Here is a 19,705-nt window from a genome sequence, read left to right as displayed (position 1 = left end):
AATTTCTCCCATCGTGCTCACCAACTGACTTTTTTACGGACTTATGAAATAGGGTTCTCACATTTAATGGACTTCCATTGCTGGTGAGCTTTACACAATTAATTTGGCTTTCTCAATAGTATCATATAAATAAATATTCTCATATATAAATAAAATAGTGCAGAACTTATTCTCTGAACTCACATTTCTCTCGACTCCACTTTTCTCTTTTTAACTTAAATTTATAACAATTATTTTTAAATTTTTTAGGTAAAAATAAATTTTTATAATATAATCAGACTAGTTCGTATAATTGAAATTTAATTTGGAGTAAAATACGAGGACAAAATTGGTTATCTTAGGAAACCCGAAAACCACGTAAACCCCTCGGATATACGAAGAGAGAGAACTGACGCACGAATTCATCCCAACCGTTCTTCTTCTATTCACCACGAGTCGAATCAAAATAATAAAATAATCACCAAATCCCACCTTCAAATCCACAGCTGGTTAATTGTCTATTTTATAGAGACACGGATCCGCATTTGCGCTGAGGATTTTCGAGATATCCATCTAATTTTCTTGTTGATTATAGTTATATTTAATCGGGGGTAGATTCGGACAGGGGGAGATGCTGTCCAATCACTTGCAGAATGGAGTGGAGACTGCGAAGTTGATGTGGTCGCGGTTGCCGGTCGCCGACCCTGAGGCTGATGTCGGTGCCCCGAATAGTGAATTGGGTTGGGACGGGAAGAATGGAGGAGGAGGTGTCGAAAGTCTTGATTATGAAGTGATTGAGAATTGGGCATACAAGCAAGAGCAGGTGTATATGTGTTATGTTTTTTAAGCTTTAAGTTATTTGAATTGTGGTGGGGTGTGTTCTGGTTGGACATGGTGTTCAGATTTGTTGTAGTCGGATTGGATGTGATAAAAATTTAGGGATTTGTTTTGCTTTATGTACTATTTATGCTGTTTGGAACACTATAATTTGATTGAGAGATCATGTAACTAGAGATTCAAAGTATAGTCATCTTGTTTTGGTTTTAGTTTTATAAGACTCTGTAATATAGGAATAAGTGATTGAGACTATTTGTGAACTTGGAATCGGGAAATTTAAGAGCTTTCTTCAGATAAACTGGCAGTTTTCTTTAGGAAAATCTAAAAATCTCAATCAGGATGCTTTACAAGAAAGACAGAAGTAATGCTTGTAATATCTATGTAATATGTTTTCAATATTAGCGCTGGTCGAATATGAAAGTTCATTTGCAGGAAAAAAGGGGGAAGCTTTATGTAGGATATAGCGTGGTTGTGAAGTGGCTTTTAGCGTTGCTTATTGGGATTGGTGAGTTTTGAAGTCTTTTAAATCTATCAGAGAACTCTCAATTCTCAAACCAGGCTTCTCAATTCTGCATCTTATGCATGCCACTTGTTTTCTGAGCTGCAAATTTTGTTTTTTTATGGTCACATTGTATTTTCTGTGCAAATTATTTGTGATGATTTTTAACGTCCTGCGAAGCACATAACTGAGGATTTTTAAGAAGATAATTGCATCAGATGAAATTCAGTAATCCTTCTATAGTTTCATTTTTTATTGGGTTGAAACATATTTTTGTGTTCGGGTGAGTCAAATAATAGAGCTCAAACTCACATGGCTTAGGTGAAATTACATCTGCAGCTTATATGCCACCTCTCAATAGCCTATGGAACCAAGCCATCCTTTGAGAAACTAACGCACACAACAGTTCACACTGGATGACTCTCTTTTACATATTTATACCCGATGATGTACCTCAATCCAATGTGTATCATGAATGTATGTCATATTGTTGACATCTCTTGACAGTATCATTTTCCCTGCTCATTTCCCCGCTGCACTGGTTGTTTAGAGAGCCAACAATAGAATGAGTCTAAAAAGAAAGTTCAAATCCAAAAGACGAGTCTATTTGGTAAGGGAATATGCTAATTTTATTTGCCAATCCACAATTGCTCATGAAATTTGTGTGGAATCATCACATTTTCCCATGTCAATGGTTTTGATTTTATATAAATTATCCTTAAGGATTTGGCCCCTGAATTGCAAAGTATTCATGTAGCTCTCTCGAAATTGACTTCCTTTCTAATTGCATCTAGGAACTGGAATAGCTGCTGTTTTCATCAACCTTTCTGTTGAGAACTTTGCTGGATGGAAGTACTCGTTGACGTTCGATATAAATCAAAAGTCTTACTTTGCTGGATTCTTGGTTTATACGTTGATCAACTTGGCTTTAGTGCTATCTTCTGTATATATCATCACACATTTTGCACCAGCTGCCGCAGGATCGGGTATTCCTGAAATCAAAGGTTATTTAAATGGTAAGTCTTACCGTAACTATCTCTAATTGTTGATTAAGTAGTTGGGATAATATATTATCACTTTATTTTGAGTTGATGCTATCCATTTATTTGATCAGGAATTGACACCCATGGTATACTTCTCTTCAGAACCTTAGTAGGAAAGGTTTGATTTCATATATCTGTGCTTTTTCTTCGTTTATATTTGTGATTGTGATTTATCGGTAGAAGCATTTTATGCTTTAATTTTTTAATAGATTTTCGGAAGCATAGGTTCAGTGGGAGGTGGCTTAGCCCTTGGTAAAGAAGGTCCCCTTGTACATATCGGTGCCTGTATTGCTTCATTGCTTGGACAAGTGAGTGTATAATTACTCAATATCTATTTGGTTGAGCTCATTTAGCACAAGTATTACTCTCTCAAACTATGGTGATCTAATTTATACTGGAGATTTTGGTTCAGCCATTGGTTCTCTGTGCATGTCTTTGCATGCTTGCATTAACATTTTGATAGAATCTTATTTGATTAACTCACGCTTGCATTAGCATTCTGATGGAATCTTATTTGATTAACTCCTAATGGATAAATTTAGGGTGGATCTACAAAATATCATCTGAGTTCAAGATGGCTACAAATTTTTACTAGTGAGCGGGATCGTCGTGATCTTGTGAGTAACTCATTTAAGATGATCTGGAATCTTTTTGCATTTGCAATTGAATTAGTTATTTCGTTATTTCTGAAGATAGTTTTTTTTTTTTTTACATTTTGTGGTTCGATTATAATTTATTTTTCAATGTTGTTAAGTGTTAAAAGTGTTTTTTCCATTTTTCTTTGATATGGGTCTTTTGTGTTCTCTATGTAAACTGGAGAAAAGACTCTAGACTCATCCACCAGTTTAGGATTATGTCATTGTCTGCTATCCTGAACTGAGATCCACTGAATGCACTTTATATAAACTATGAAATTTAAAGTCTCGAAGTCACTTGAAGCAACATTAGATTCATGTTTCACTTTGTCCTTCAAAGAACTGATGAGAATTTTGGGAGTAGGGATAAATATTTTTTGATTTTGTACATTTTTCGTGATGTGATGGGTGGAAGACCGTAAGATTGTTTTTAGAACTTCTGGAAGCTTATGAATGTATGGAAAAAAGTAGAGATAATGGAAGTAGGTATTGGAAATTGTGTGGGGGAAAAGTTTTATGGAAAGAGAGAAGTGTCAGATTTGACCCATTGCCAAAAAAAAATAAAATTAGAAGGGGATGGGAAAAGCAAATCATGTGCTACCTCGGCTTCCTCTATCTTTTCTGGTGATTTACACCTGATGCAATTGTGTCCTTATCAACTTCTGAGAATTTGTTAATGGTTGATAATAATTGTTTGATATTTGATCTAGCTTTTTTGACATAATAATTTATGACAATTAAATCTCTCCAAGCTGCTCGATAATAACGCAAGTGTTCCGGTCAAGTTTTAGCATAGCGAAACAAGTACGCATATAGTTCTGTGATATATTACAAATTTACCTCGAACATAATTGTTTAGTTAACTTTAACGAAAAAGTGAAATTTATTAAACTTAATTGAAAGTAAAATAAAAGAATTCAACAAACACAACATAAATAATTTAAATTAAAATAATAAATAAAAATTTATTAGGATCTCGGTTCACCTACCCCTTAATCTTTTCTAATAATTGAATTAATTCATAAGCCATGCTTTGGACGGGATTCACTAATCTATCAATATATTTTGTCGAGTTCTGTTAATCTAATTATCAAAATGCAGTAACCAAGTGTCCTTGTGTTATTTAACAATTGCATTAACGAACCGTTGAATCCTCTAGATTTCGACCTATTGGACTATGACTACAACATGTATTCAACCTCATATTTCTATGCAAGTCATAGATCCATGTATTATGTTACCATATCATGTTATTTTATCTCATGTCTCTTTCAATTATAACACAAAAAAACACTTTGAGGTTGATCATGTTTAAAGTATGCAATAAAAACACAATAACATAATCAGGTATGCTCAAGAATAAAATTCAGTCTTAAAAAAAAATCAAAACATATTTGTTTGTGGGTAGGATCCTCTTAATCCAAACAAATAGAAAAGAGAAAAAGAGAAAACGTTGTTTAAAGTTGTTCTTGGCTTGTACTCTTCTTCTCAATTGCTTTTTCACGCATCCTTCAAATATCCTTCTTGCGTTCCTCTCCTAGGGTGACAGCTGATTTTCCCTTTCTAGGTTTTTATTCCTTTTATATGGTCTCAAGAGTCCACCTTTTCTTTCCTGGGACTAAAATCTGCGCAAATTTCTTTCAATAATCGCGTTGTGCTGAGGCAGTTACTTTTGCAGGCCCCAACTCGACGAGCTCTGTTTTTTCCCTTTTTTCCTTCAGTATCGCGCTGGGGCGGTTATTTTTGGCCGCCCTAGAACCAATTTTTTCATCAGCTCGTGCTAGGGCCTGCCGCCCCGGCACGACAAGTTCCGTTTTCAGCAAATTCTCTTCAATTAGTGTTGGGTCCGTAACTTTTCGCGGCCTTAACCCAAGTCCTGTTGCCCAGTTTTGCACTCCACCACCTTGAGTTTGTCTTTTTGCCACTTTTGCTTATAAAACAACAAATTCAAGTGAACATTACCCATATACAAAATTATGAAATAAATGAACAAATACGGACTCGACACAACAAAAAAAGGGACTCAAAACGACGTACTCTGACACATAAAATCAACATCTATGAACATCCATATACTAATCTTTTGCTCGTCCTCCAACAAAATAGGTTACAAGACTTATCCAAAGACAAAAACAAAAACCAGTTTAGTGGCGATTTCGTGGCTCATATTCATGCTTTAGCGAATTTTCTGACATTTTCCATCAAGGTAAAATTCGCTAGTCGGGAGTCAGACCAGCGCCTAGAGCCTAGGCCGCCTATGCGGGGGACTAAGCGCCGCTAGGTGGATTCCACGGTATCAAGAAACTTGTAATGGTTCTTTGAATAAATTTCTGCCTAAACTTTGTTAAAATCCAATTGGCTCTTCGTTCATTCATCCTGTTTCTTCTAGTTAAGGTGGGTCGGGATAATAAGCAATGCAAAAGAAATCAAAATAAAAAAAATATCTTTAGGGTTTTGTTCGATTTTCTTATGTGTGCAGAAGTAAACAGACAAAGAAGATGTGAGTGGTGTGTTAGGGCTAGTGCAACCCAATGGTTTTAATTGAGCTTTCATCCCAAAAAATTAAAAGTAGAAAACATATAATTATTTCTTATGTCATGTTCTGGTTTAATTAGGCTTTCAAAAATTAAAAGCCCAAAAAATATTTCCCAAAAAAACTAACTATGCTGCCCATAGATCAAAGCACAACACAAGCCGTCGCGCACCCATTGAAATTGAGACACTACATTTTTGAATTAAACGTGAACGTGTGTGCTATGTTATTTCTAGTAGCATGCACTTGAGTAAACTACATTCACATAATTGCAAGACATCTCAATTTACGTACATCTCAATTGACATGTTGGTGCAAGCATACCTTTTATGCACTCCTTCTCCATTATTTGTTAACCACCAAACACTAATTACCAGGACTTTCCATTTACGTATCGTGATGTAGGTGTGTGCTACAAAAGAAAATATAAGATATTCATAAGGAAGGGAGTACAACGATCACATTGGGTTATGCACAATCAGATTTTTCATCCGATATTATTTTTCGTACATTCCCTTTTTTTAGCCTTGAATTGTTTGGAATCGAATTTCGTTCTTGTTCAGGCACCCCTCACCTTACATTATCATTTTTAAGTTTTTTTTTCAAGAAATTATTTCACCAGTGCAATGTGGATTCACATATGTACTCCCTCGGGCACAAGTTTTTTTCTCTTGTTTTAATTTTTTTGGCTAAGGGTAGGATCATGTGGCTTGAATGCAAATGATGATGATTCGAATGTGCAAACCCCACTTGATTTTCCATAGGCTCAACGAGGTCAAGGATTACGTGTTTTCTAGATTGGCTAAGAACAACTCACAAGTGAAAAGAAAAATTGCCTAAATCATGTTCAAGCTGCTGGTATGTAAGATTTGCTCAAAAAGATGTGCATTCAAGTTCCACAAAAACCTGATGCTTCTCAAGTCAAATAATGAATTAATATCAACTTCGTCACCATTCACACAATTCACTGATGACAACACGTGCTTTCTCGGATTCAAAATTCAACCAAAAGCTTCATGTTTCAAAAACATGGAGGTCCTAAAAAGATGGAGTAACCAAGATCAATGACCAAGTTTGTCAGAAATTCATATTCATCATCGGCCAAAGATCACCATCTTATATGTATGTAAGACGGAATACTCCTTCCTACACTAAAACTTTGCATTGTCCTCAATGCAACAAGCAAAGTGATCGAGTTTTTCTGACACAACGATTTATTACAATTAAATCTCTCCAAGCTGAACGATATAAATGCAAGTGTACATGTCAAGTTTTAATATAGTGTAACAAGTATGAGTATCGTTCTCACATAGATTGATTTGAAAATTTTAGCTCAAGCATAATTCTTTAGTTGCTTAAAACGAAAAGATGAAAATTATTAAACTCAATTGAAAGTAAAATAAAATAACTCAACAAATACAATATAAATAACTTAAATCAAATCAATAAACAAACAATTGTTAGGATTCCGGTTCACCTACCTCTTAATCTTATTTAATTATTAACCAATGTTTTTGACACTATTCCCTAATTTATCAATATACTCTATTGATCTGTATTAATCTAATTAACCAAAGCAGTAATCAAGTGTCTTTTTGTTATTTAACAATTGTAATCGTATTAACGAACTATGGAATCCTCTAACTTTCGATTTTCGGTCTACGGCTATCAAAATATGCCCAACCTCATATGTCTATGTAAGTTGTAAATCCATGGATTATGTTATTTGTTTATATTGTTTGTTGTGTAAGATTGTCATCAAACCAAACTTGGTGGTTGCTTCAATTCATGTTCTTGGCAGTATTGGGAAATTGATGTTACCATAGTCGCTATTTGCTCGTCAAGGCGATGCCGAGAATTGATCTGATTTTCTAGAGCTTCCTTAGTCAATGCCATAAACTTGTTCACCATAAATTCGAGTCTAGCCATATTTCATTTTGAACTATCTCCATCCTCGTCTTGAGACTCGAACGGTTGGCTTATAAAATTTACATTCCAGTGCCAATGGTAGTCAAAATCCGTCATATCATTGAACAAGTGTAACATCACATCATCATCTAGGCTAAATTTGGGATTACCAATTGCCAAAGCTCCATTGATCATCCATCTTCTTGTCATTGCATCTAAACTTCATTGATCATCCATGTTCTTGTCACTGCATCCAAATTGTTAAAATAAAATTCAGTTAAGAAAATAGTTAGAACAATCATGATACCAAGAGGTTTTTGCTATTATTGAATATCTCCCACGCTGAGTAGAATGACTCTCCGTGTTGTTGGGCAAAACTTGTGAATACTTGTTGATTAAGCATCTCGAAGTATTACCAAAAAAAGGTTTCTGCAAGAATATAATAGAAACTGGTAGATCACACATGAATGAAGTACAAGAAATAGATAAAAAATTAACTGAAAAAGTAATGAAAAATAAAATTTGTCAATTTAATTCCTCTCAACGGCGCAAAAAATTTGATCGAGTTTTTCTAACACTATAATTTATAACAATTAAATCTCTTAAGTTCCTCGATAATACCACATTTGTACGGGTCAAGTTTTAATATAGAGTTATAAGTACAAGTCTCGTCCCATAGAGATACATGTATGACAAATTTACTTCAAGCTAGTTAACTTAACGAAAAGATGAAATTTATTAAACTATATTGAAAGTCAAATAAAAGAATTCAACAAACACAATATGAATAATTTAAATAAAAATAATAAACAAACAATTGTTTGGATTTCGGTTCACATACCTCTTAGTCTTATCTAATAATTAAATTTCAATTCATAAGTCATGCTTTTGACGTGATTATCTAATCTATCAATATACTGTGTCGAGATATATTATTGTAATTAACAAAGTACAGTAACGAAGTGTCCTTGTGTTTTACAATTTCAATCGCATTAACGCCTGGAATCCTCAAGATTTCAACCTATTGGATCAATATGTATCCAACCTCATATATTTATGCAAGTTGTAGATCTATGATTTATGTTAACCTATCATGCTATAATATGGTTTCAATTATGTCTCATAAAAACATTTCGAAGTTGTTCATGATCCAAAGATACTGTAAAAATACAATGATATAAGTATGCTCAAGGATAAAATTCAATATTAAAAAAAATCGAAACATATTTGTTGGGGGTATGATTCCTTTAATCCCAACAGATAAAAAATAGAAAAGGAGAAAATGTTGTGTAAAGTTCATGTTCTTGGCTTGTTCACTTGTTCTTGGTTGCTTTTTCACACTTCCCTCCACTCTCGTTCTTGCGTTCCTCTCCTAGGATGGCGGCTGATTCTCCCCTCTTTAGGTTTTTATACCCTTTTATATGATCTCAAGAGTCCACCTTTTCTTTCCTTCTTGGCCAAAAACACCATATAATTTCATTCTTTAATCGCGTCACAATGGGCCGGTTACTTTTGCAGGCCCCAGTGCGGAAAGCTCTAATTTTTTTTCTTTCTTTTCTTCAGCCTCGCGCTAGGACGATTACTTTTGGCCGCCCTAGCGCGAGATGCTCTGTTTTCAATCCAATTTTTTTCATCAGTTCGCGCTGAGGCGGTCACATTTGCAGGCCCCAGCGCCCCAATGTGAAAAGTTCTGTTTTCAGACGATCGATTCAAGTAACAAGTTTCCCATATACACAAACTATGAAATAAATGAACAAAATACGAATGTGACGTAACAAAATCATGAAACAGACTCAAAACGATGTACTCAGATTCGTAAAATCGAAACCTATCAATATTCATGCGCTACCAGTTACTATGAGAGATGTGATCATTCTAATTTTGATTGTTTCTGTGAATCAATTCATTGTTGTTTGACAAAGATTAGTTGATGATAATGTACAGTGTTTTACACATCTTCTGTTCTATCTAAATATATCCAAAAGCAGATGATCTCAGTTGTCATGATGCAAAAAGTAAGAACACCTCTAAAAATTGCCCGTTTATATGGTTTAATTTAATTAATTAATGTGAAATAGGTCACCTGTGGATGTGCAGCAGGCGTTGCTGCAGCATTTAGAGCTCCTGTTGGTGGTGTATTGTTTGCTCTGGAAGAAGTAACTTCTTGGTAAATAATCTCTTTACGTTATGTTTTACTCTCTTGTTAGCATCATTTGAGCCGATTTTTTAATTCTTCGTCGTGAATTTCAATTTTTTGCCTGTGACCCACAACCTTCAGAACATGGATGCACCATTGGATATATGGGAAATCAGTAAAATAGAGTGGTGCAAATTTGATTTATCAAACCTGTGTCATGAAAATTATCTGTTGAAAGAAAAGACAATGACAACACCCAAACAGTGCTGCTTTTGCATCACATGGATTGGTTATTCTTGGATTCTAGTTTTCCCGATCATTATTCAAGTACTCTGCGGATCAACTCTACTTTTGTTTAATTCACTTGAAACTATTGTCAATTTTGTAATTTTCAGAATTTTGATGTTCTCTTAAGTTGTTAAAGTTTTTAATACTAAATATTCAAAAGTTGCTAATACATGACTAAAGAATTTAGGTGAAAAAGTAGAATTTTCCGATGGTATATCCCTTAAGTGTGGCCCTGCCTATGCTTACGTTGTCTTTTAAGAAAGTAATAAAATGCATATATCAGGACTAGCAAAATGTATAACTGTACAGAAGGCATAAATATCTTTTAAATTTGTGACATCCTTAATGAACTGAGGCTCAATCTACATCAGCTAGGTCTAGTTACTGTCTGACAATTTGTGTTTTTTTTTAATTTTTGTTTTAAGGTGGAGGAGTCAGCTTATGTGGCGTGTCTTTTTTACGTCTGCCATTGTGGCTGTTGTTGTACGTACGGCAATGGGTTGGTGTAAGACTGGGAAATGTGGACATTTTGGCTCTGGAGGTTTCATTATGTGGGATATCTCGGAGTAAGGATTTTAGCCATTTGTCTACTTACATCTCTATAATATCTTCTATGCTGACAGTTATTGTAAGCTTGGTTTTTTTTCTAACCCAGTTTGATTTTAGTGGGCAAGAAGATTATTCATTTCAGGAATTCTTGCCAATGGCTGTTATTGGTGTTATAGGGGGACTCCTTGGTACGTGAATAATCTTAATGTGATATTTTTCTAGAGCAGGTGTTTTTGGTGATGTGGTATTTATGTATGCTATTCTGCTTTATATCACAGGAGCCCTTTTTAATCAGCTTACTTTTTACATCGCTCACTGGCGTCGTAATTACCTGCATAAGAGAGGGAATCGTGCCAAAGTACATTTCTGAAATGAATTTACTTTCTTACATAGCTCAATGATTTACCAATTTGACGCTGTTTCGGTAATCTTGCAGGTTATTGAAGTTTGTATAGTTTCTGTATTAACCTCGATTATTTCATTTGGATTGCCACTTTTTAAGAAGTGCACCCCATGTCCTGAAGGAGATGCTGGTATCGAATGTCCTCGGCCACCTGGGATGTATGGAAATTATGTCAATGTAAGATTTCTTTAAGAATTTTAACTTGTAGAGTACAAGCTATGTATCTAGGAAGAAATACATTTATTTATTGAGAATGGTCTTGTAGAGATCTAGAGCTTACTTAAAGACTGGTGAGTAAACACTGTATTTCTTTGTAGATACTGCAATCTTGAGGGTTATTTCAAGTCTTTTAGCCACACACTTCGGTCAATCCAAATTTTCATGCTTTATATTTATTTTTCACCTTCTTGATAATTGTGTCTTTTATCATGCTACAGTTTTTTTGTGCTAATAACAATGAATACAATGACCTTGCAACCATATTCTTCAACACTCAGGTTGGAAGTTCACCCAATGTTTATTGTTTATTATGGTGAATATATGTAACCTTCCTAATGTATCATATATAAGTTTGCAGGATGATGCCATCAGAAATTTGTTCAGTGCAAAAACAATTCATGAATACAGCGCCCCAAGCCTGCTGACATTTTTGGTATGCATTACTATGTCAGATTGCTTTTTTACTTTTAAGTGCAATGTGATATGTATCAATAGATTCATAAAAATGACGTGTCTGATCAACATTGTTTCGTTTCAAGAGTAAATGAATTTTATTCACAATGGTAAGTATACACCTGGAAACTACATTATTTCGTAACTTGATGGATTTGAATTCGAAAATACCTGTTTTTACTCGCGAGGTGTATGAGGTGAGCACTTCCATGTCCTAATGCAAAGATGTATCTTATGCTGTTTTAATTAACTTTACGAGGAAGTACCCGACTTTCAAAAAGAAAATGTGATTTTATATCTGTGTACCTTGTGTGAAATGTTTGAGCTTCATTCTGGTTTTGATTGGTTCAAAAACTACTTAATTTTTATCTCAGTGAGATACTCTGTAAGATACAGTAAATGTGCCCTGTCTCTATTGTATATCTATGCTCTTATTCATGAGATTATACTTCTGTTGTGATTTCTGCTTCAGGTTATGTTTTATAGCTTAGCAGTAGTCACTTTTGGTACTGCTGTTCCAGCTGGTCAATTTGTTCCTGGCATAATGATTGGATCAACTTATGGGCGGTTGGTTGGCATGTTTGTCGTCAGTTTCTATAAGAGACTGAACATTGAGGAAGGAACGTGAGTCCCCTTTCAGTTATGTTCTCCTTTAACTGTTTCTTTTTTATTGTCGTCACCTTTGAATGGACTTTAATATAGTATCTTGAAACCATGGTCTTTTTGCTGATAGTTTGGTGGCCATTCAAGGGTTGTGCATTTTTGCAGTTCTTTTGAATCTTCATTTCATCACATCTTCCTTGCACATCTTAACTGAAATGTCTGTAATTTTACTGCTGGAATTTAGATATGCTCTATTAGGGGCTGCATCCTTTCTTGGTGGTTCAATGCGAATGACGGTGTCACTTTGTGTAATTATGGTTGAGATTACGAACAACCTGAAGCTTCTACCTCTAATCATGTTGGTTCTTCTTATTTCTAAGGTATGTTGTTTTTGAAATATTTGCAAATATACAAGGTAAGAAAAATCTAGTGATTTATATCTCTGACTTGTTTCGCATCCACAGAGTGGGGAAGGTGAAAACAGAAAGAAAGAAGTATCTACTATTTTAAACAATTGTTGACTTCATCTAATTTCCGTTTTTCCTACCCTTTGTCTAACTTTCTCGATAAATTTTTGTAATAGAATCCTTCTCTTGTTTTCCTAAAATAATGATTCTGTTTAACATTGTGAATGTAAATGATCGTTAAAAATGAAGCACGTATTGGTTTTTGAATAAACTCTGAGATTCTATGTAAAGAATAAAGAATTTAGCTCAGGCATGAATAAAAACAGCATGCCTCTAACTTTCTTCACCCTTGTGCTCCATTTTGACTTTCAGTGATTTCCGTTCATCGCAGGCTGTTGGTGATGCTTTCAACGAAGGTCTGTATGAAGAGCAAGCTCGATTAAGGGGTATCCCTTTACTGGAATCCAAACCAAAATACCAAATGCGTAATATGACCGCAAAAGAGGCATGTGGGAATCAAAAGGTTGGCATCATTCCATTTATTTAAATTGTTCTGTTGCAGTGGCCAAGATTAATATTTGATCTAAGGTTTTCCTAATAATAGTGTGATAACTATCTGGAAAACTGTTTTTTCTATTCCTCAGCCTTTTGAGATAAAATTGGAATTATCTAGACCCTTTCTGGTTAGGATTATTCCCCCTTTTTTGCTGCTATTGGTACACAAGGAGAAATTAGTTGATAGATGATTATTTTCTTGAAAAATCCTTCCTATGTCTTGTAGGTTGTCTACTTCCCTCGCATCGTGAAAGTTGTGGACGTACTCTCTATTTTAAGGAGCAACAATCACAACGGATTTCCTGTATGTAGAAGTTTTTTGTTTTCATTTGTTCTCTGAGCTGTTGGATGTCTGATCAGTATTTTCGTCTTCCATTCCATCCAGGTCATTGATCACTCACGAAATGGGGAGACACTTGTTATTGGCCTCATATTGCGAAGGTTGGATATTGGACTTGGTTTTAAATTACGTAAGAAACATGAAATTCTTAGATCTTAGTGTTATGCAATTTGTTTGACTTTAAAGACGTACGGTATGATGCAGTCATTTGCTAGTACTACTGCAATCAAAGGTTGACTTTCAACATAGCCCATTACCTTGTGAAACTGGTCCTCTACCAATTAGGTAAAGGAAAGAGTGTATTTTCATCCTTGGTTGTTCATTCAGCAACATTGAAAAAGGTTGTTATACTGGGTTTTTCATGTTTCAGGCACAATCCCACTGAATTTGTGAAACCTGTTTCAAGCAAGGGATTAGGTATCAATGACATTCAATTAACTACAGATGATTTGGAGATGTACATTGATCTTGTTCCGTTTTTAAACCCTTCTCCTTATGTAGTTCCTGAAGATACTTCATTAACTAAGGTGACGACTTTTTTTAAAACTATGTCGTCATTAAGTTACTTGTACTAATTTCTTGAGCTGAATAATGCAGGTATACAATTTATTTCGTCAACTGGGATTAAGACACATACTTGTTGTTCCACGTGCTTCTCGTGTTGTTGGAATGATTACAAGGAAGGATTTGTTAATCGAGGTGCTTTAATAATATAATACTTTATTGAGTGTATTTATGTTTCACGGTAATTGAAAATATTTGTCATTCTACAAACAGGATAATGAAGAGTCAGCTGCCGTGGAGCTTCAATCAACTAGTGTAAGGTCTCTACACTGCTTTAACCATTTGGATGTAAACATTTGTTTATTTCAATTCAACTTTGTTCGGACAGATGCCCATTCAGTAGCCTCAATAGCTAAGTTCTCCGTTCAGTTTTCCATAAAGCATTAAAAAAAAATCAGTATCAAGTGTGCACTTTCACTTTTAATTCGTTCTTTAGCAAAAACGTAATCAACCAGGAAGAGGTTCAAGTTTAGTGAGGCTTCCTTCTCGTTTTTTTTATAATCTGGACAATCAGTTTACTGAAATGGGATTTTGGTGGTTCCCTTTTTCATGTGTGTATGCGCACTTGCAGTAAGATGATTTTCTAGATCCAAGAGCTTGAATTCATTTGTTGCTACAACCTTTACATTTAAAAATAAATGCTCTTAATGTCCTGTTGATTATATTTATCGTATCCTTTTTAAACAATGAAGAGAACTTAAATTGATTGACACCTTTCTGCTATGCGAAAAAATATGCGAAAAATAAACTCTTGAGACCTGTAGTTTATGAGAGAATAGATGCGAGGAAGAAAGAACCCTCTTAATCACTCGAGTTCTTTATAAGCCCAGCCTATATATATATATACAACGCTGTAAAAAAGGATAATACCCTAACCTATCCACTATTTAAATTACAAAACAAATGATAATTATTTATCTAAGGGAATATTATATCCGAACAAATCATATTTGATGGGTTCTTATCGGATCTTTGACACTCCCTCTCAAGTTGGGTGATATATGTTGATCATGCCCAACTTAGACACCAAATCTTCAAATGCTGGACAGAATAGGGCCTTAGATAGAATATATGCAACTTGTGAGTGGCTAAGGACGTAGCAGAGCCTCAAGGTTCCCTTCTCGATTTTATCACTAATGAAGTGATGATCGACTTCAACATGTTTAGTTCGATCACGATGAACTGGATCCTTGGCAATACTTATCTCAGCTTCATTGTCACACTTTAATTCCATTATCTGATGTCCTTTTAATTTTTGTTCTGTCAACAACCTTTGTATCCACTTTGTTTTAAGACTTTAGCTAACCTGTGGAACCAAGCTCTGGGAGATTACTTCAAGCCATAAAGTGATTTCTTCAACCTGCAGACTTTATTAGTGGTAGTCTTGGATTCGAATCATGATGGAATAAACATGTAGATTTCTTCTTACAGATCTACATTTAAAAAGTCATTGTTTACATAGTTTTACATAAAGTTGATAAAGAGGTCAGTCTATTCGCAGCAATGGATAAGAGTACGCGGACCGTATTTAGCATGGCTACAGGGGTGAAGGTCTCTTGATATTCGATCCCATATGTCTGAGTAAACCTTTTACTACTAATCGTGCTTTAAATCTTTTAATGCTCCCATCAGTCTTATGTTTGACTGAAAATCCACTTGCAACCTATAGTTTGTTTTTCATGTGGAAGTTCTATGATCTGCCATGTGTTGTTATTTTCAAGGGCATGTATTTCATCAAAGGCAGCAGCCCTCTAGTTTGAATGTTGGAGAGCTTCAGTGATGTTTGATGGAACATGTACTTGGTCTAAATTTACCGCAAATGTACGGTAAGCTGGAGATAAAAGGAGGATGTTGGGTGCATGATATCATCAAGATCATTCATGTTTGGTAAGTCAGATCATTGCATACCTTGATTGTTTTCCAGAGGATTTGGTATTGAGGTAGTACTTTTGGTATGCTGATTGTGTGTTTGGTATTGAGGAGGCTTCCTACGTGAATAAACATGGTCAGAAGGTAGAATACGATGTCCAAGATGTGTTTTGGAAGTATCTGATGGGACTGTGCGTATGGGCTCAAGTATAGGATGTGTCAGTGAGTCACTTGGTATGTTGGGAGTTTCCATATTCCGAGGTTCATGGATCACTTGCTCCCCCTGAACCGAGGAAGGTGGAAAGAACGGTTCAGTCTCATTGAAAGTTACATCCATTGACGTGTAGAACTTCTTGGTAGTCGAAAAATAATACTTGTACCCCTTTTGATTAGGTGAGTACCCAAGAAAGATACACTTGAGGGAACCGTTGATCAAGTTTGTCCTTATGGTGGGAATGGATATACACAAAAGATGAGCACCCAAAAACTCGCAAAGGAATATTGTGAAGGAGGTGAGGATTCGGGTAGATGCTAAGGAGAGAGTAGATCGGAGTTTGGAACTTAAGAACTCTAGAAGGCATCCAATTTATGAGCCAAGTGCTCTGAAGACAGCCTCACCCAAGAAATGATGAGGGACATTATGAGTAAATGACAAAGAACGAGCCACTACTAAGAGATGGTGATTTTTTGCGTTCTGCGACACCATTTTGTTGTGGTGTGTTAACATAGAAACTTTGATGAATTATTTCTCGAGTGGCTAGGTAATCATCAATGACCGTGTTAAAGAAATCTCTAGCCCGATCAGTGCGAATGATTTGGATATCTGTTGAGAATTGTGTACGGATCATAGTGGAGAATTTTTGAAAAATCGTAGAAGTCTCACTTTTATCTTTCATGAGAAATACCCAAGACAAACGAGTATGATAATCAACAAATAGTAAGAACCAAAGTGTACCCGTTATTTTTTTCTCTCGAGAGGACCCCAAATATCGCTATGTATTAGTGCAAAAGGCTTGGATGGTGTATATGTTTGTGGTTTGAACGAGTGTCAAGTATGTTTTGACAATTGACAAATATCACAAAAAGGGAAATTCAGACTTTTATTATTTGATAAAAATGAAAATAATTTTTGGAGATACAAATAGTTTGGATGACCCAAGCGATGGTGGCATAACAATATATCTCTATTCCTATTACACTGAAAAATAGAAGTAGGGGACCCGAGACATTGGAAGATGGATAGATGGAGGTAGACTTCATCTTGAGAAGATACAGGCCCGCACAACCGTCATTATTGCCAATCGTCCTCCCGATGCCAGGTAATAAAAAACACACGAGTCACTTGAAAATATGGTAGAGCAATGCATGTCTTTATTCAATATACTGACTGATAATAGATTACAATAAAGGGCGGGGACAAACAATACATTATGTTAGCAAAAGTCTGGGGATAACAAAATTGAACCAGAGCCAAGAACTTTAGTACAAGAACCATCTGCTACTCGAACTGATTGAGGAACGCTTAAGGGGCTGTATGATGTGAACAATTTCAATTGACCCGACATATGATCTGACGCACCCGAATTGACAATCCAGATACTTGATAAATCATTATGCAATAATAAAGCAAGTGGAATGTCACGTGGAATTGCAGTACTGCCCATACCAATTATAGGAGAGGCTGATGGGGATGTCTGTTGCACAAAGAGCTTGTGTAGACATCCATTTGTTCCTTGGTGAAAGGGACTGATGCGGAAGGAGGCTGATCAGAGGCAACAGTAAGTGCACGACGCTCTCGGGCTGGCTTCCAATCTGCTGGCTTGCCATGTGTCCTCCAGCAAGTGTCAAATTTGTGAGTGGGCTTCTTTGCAAACGTCGCACCAGTGACGTCCTGGAATCATCTTCCGTTTAGCATTGGTTGATGGATGTCCATTTCGAATACCTCAAGGAGCATAACCCTGACTGGAAGGTGAATGATATAGCCTTTGAAGGGCAAGAGCAGAGCTTTTAGATGAGTTTGAAACGTTTGGCGAGGTGCCCAACACGGACCTCCAAGTAGGTAGTGTGAAGGCTAGGTATAGGCTTTGTGCTCAGAACTCTACTTTGGACATCATCAAGGCTATTATGTAAGCCCATGAGGAACCTGAAAACTCTCCTGTTTTCGATAATTGATTTGTACTTCTCATCTTTGGAGCATTTCCAATCATGTGCCTCAGTCAAGTCGATCTTCTGCCAGTGGGGCGAGTAAGGGCCAAAAAATACTCTGTCACCGTGGATTCATCTTGGTGGAGATCGCGAATCATCGATGCAATTGCAAAGAGCTCAGCTGTATTGTCTTTGCATGGATAGGTTTCACGAGCAGCTTCCCAATTCTTAGACGCGGAGGAGTAAAGAAGACGACATGACTAGGTTGTTCTCGGCTTTCCACAATTTAAAGTTCGGATAGCTAGAATCAGGGCATGCCACCGAGCCCGTGAGAAACTCCTCTTTGCTACGACTGCGGATATACATGAAGAGGGACTGTGATCATGGCAAAAAGTTCCTAGCATTAAGCTTATGGCAGGTTATAGGAAGAGGAAAGGCGTCGCCCGAGATCTGATTGTTTGCGCTGTAGATGTAGAGTCGGAAGCGGATGCCATCCCGTATTTTGTCATGGAGCGGCGGTGTCTTTTGGTACCATGTAGTTTATGAGAGAATAGATGGGAGGAAGAAAAAACTCTTTTTTTCACTTGAGTTCTTGATAAGCACGGCCTACATATATATACAATGCAGTAAAAAAAGATAGTATCCTAATCTATCCACTATTTAAATTACAAAATAAATTATAAGTATTTATCTAATGGAATATTATATCCGAACAAATCATATTTGATGGGCTCTTATCCGATCTTCAACAAGAATCATTTTCTTATTATGACTGATGTTATCCAAAAAACATGAAAATATTGGTTGATTCTCAGTTTCCAGCGTTGAGATTGAATCTAAGGTCATTGCTGTTGTTAGGTATTTATGGTATTGCTTTCTTTTGGCAGGGAGGATGAACACGAAGATAGAATATTGTTCCGGAAGAAAACAGATGCTGAACAACCACTGCTCGGTCTTTTATTAGACCCTTGATGTTGCTTCACAACTATCATTGCGTACTTAGTGTGTTCCTCCATTCTTTGGAGCTCAAGATTTAATCCTAGATTCGTTCTTGGTCATAATATAGTGTATAGTGCCATACGTTTTTGTCAATTCCCCTAAGCTTTAAGGGGAAAATAGAAGCATAAGTTCTGAAATATTAAGAGTTCGTGAAACGCTAGGCCTGTGGTATTATTTCATTCAGGTATTAGTTCCATTCATTTGCTTTTGCTCTATGCAAATGCTGTAATGGTGTGTAGAAGAAAGAATTTGGCGTAGTAAATAGTTGAGGCGTTTTGTATATTGATAGCGAATTGATTTATGTCTATAGATAATTTGCACCCTGTTTTCTTCATCCATGTATCATGTACCATGTATTTATCTTGGGTTCATTTTGGTAGATTAGTGAAATAGATGGTTGCCTACATAAAGTATATGAAATGATGTAAAATTTTGAAACTGAAGACTACGAGTTAATTGTTGTGAGAAAACGACATTTAGAAGTATTACTTGACCTCTCTATTCCTTAATTAGTTGATGAGAAGCTATTGAGAAAATCCAAAGTGATTGGTATTTGTAATGGGATAGACCAAAATTTAACTATAATTTTACATCGTGGCGTTAAGAGAGTAGTTCCCCGCCTATGGCATGGCATGCGCACACATTTTATAAAATAGTGAGAGTTGACATCTTCCATTTATTGGAGTTACTCCAAAAGTGAATGGGCGTGTGCTTTACATTGAATGGCTCTAGAGAACAAT

The 19,705-nt window shown here is 35.9% G+C and overlaps 1 protein-coding gene across 1 annotated transcript; it reads left to right on the top strand.

Annotated features, from left to right (window-relative positions):
• Positions 1-357: 357 nt before the first annotated feature.
• Positions 358-19,303, top strand: LOC140967041 (chloride channel protein CLC-d). The gene is made up of 23 exons (XM_073427389.1): positions 358-802; positions 1,249-1,321; positions 2,110-2,331; positions 2,430-2,476; positions 2,568-2,666; positions 2,901-2,975; positions 9,513-9,601; positions 10,285-10,425; positions 10,526-10,596; positions 10,687-10,766; positions 10,845-10,988; positions 11,249-11,308; positions 11,389-11,463; positions 11,956-12,107; positions 12,331-12,466; positions 12,885-13,016; positions 13,275-13,352; positions 13,434-13,489; positions 13,593-13,673; positions 13,759-13,915; positions 13,986-14,087; positions 14,166-14,212; positions 18,854-19,303. The coding sequence occupies exons 1-23, from the start codon at positions 611-613 to the stop codon at positions 18,936-18,938; spliced, it is 2,394 nt and encodes a 797-aa protein (XP_073283490.1). The 5' UTR covers positions 358-610; the 3' UTR covers positions 18,939-19,303.
• Positions 19,304-19,705: the final 402 nt, after the last annotated feature.

The sequence above is a fragment of the Primulina huaijiensis genome, chromosome 2 (genome assembly GCF_012295235.1).
Source record: "Primulina huaijiensis isolate GDHJ02 chromosome 2, ASM1229523v2, whole genome shotgun sequence".
In the NCBI taxonomy this organism is placed as follows: domain Eukaryota; kingdom Viridiplantae; phylum Streptophyta; class Magnoliopsida; order Lamiales; family Gesneriaceae; genus Primulina; species Primulina huaijiensis.
This window is presented reverse-complemented; position numbering and strand designations above follow the sequence as displayed.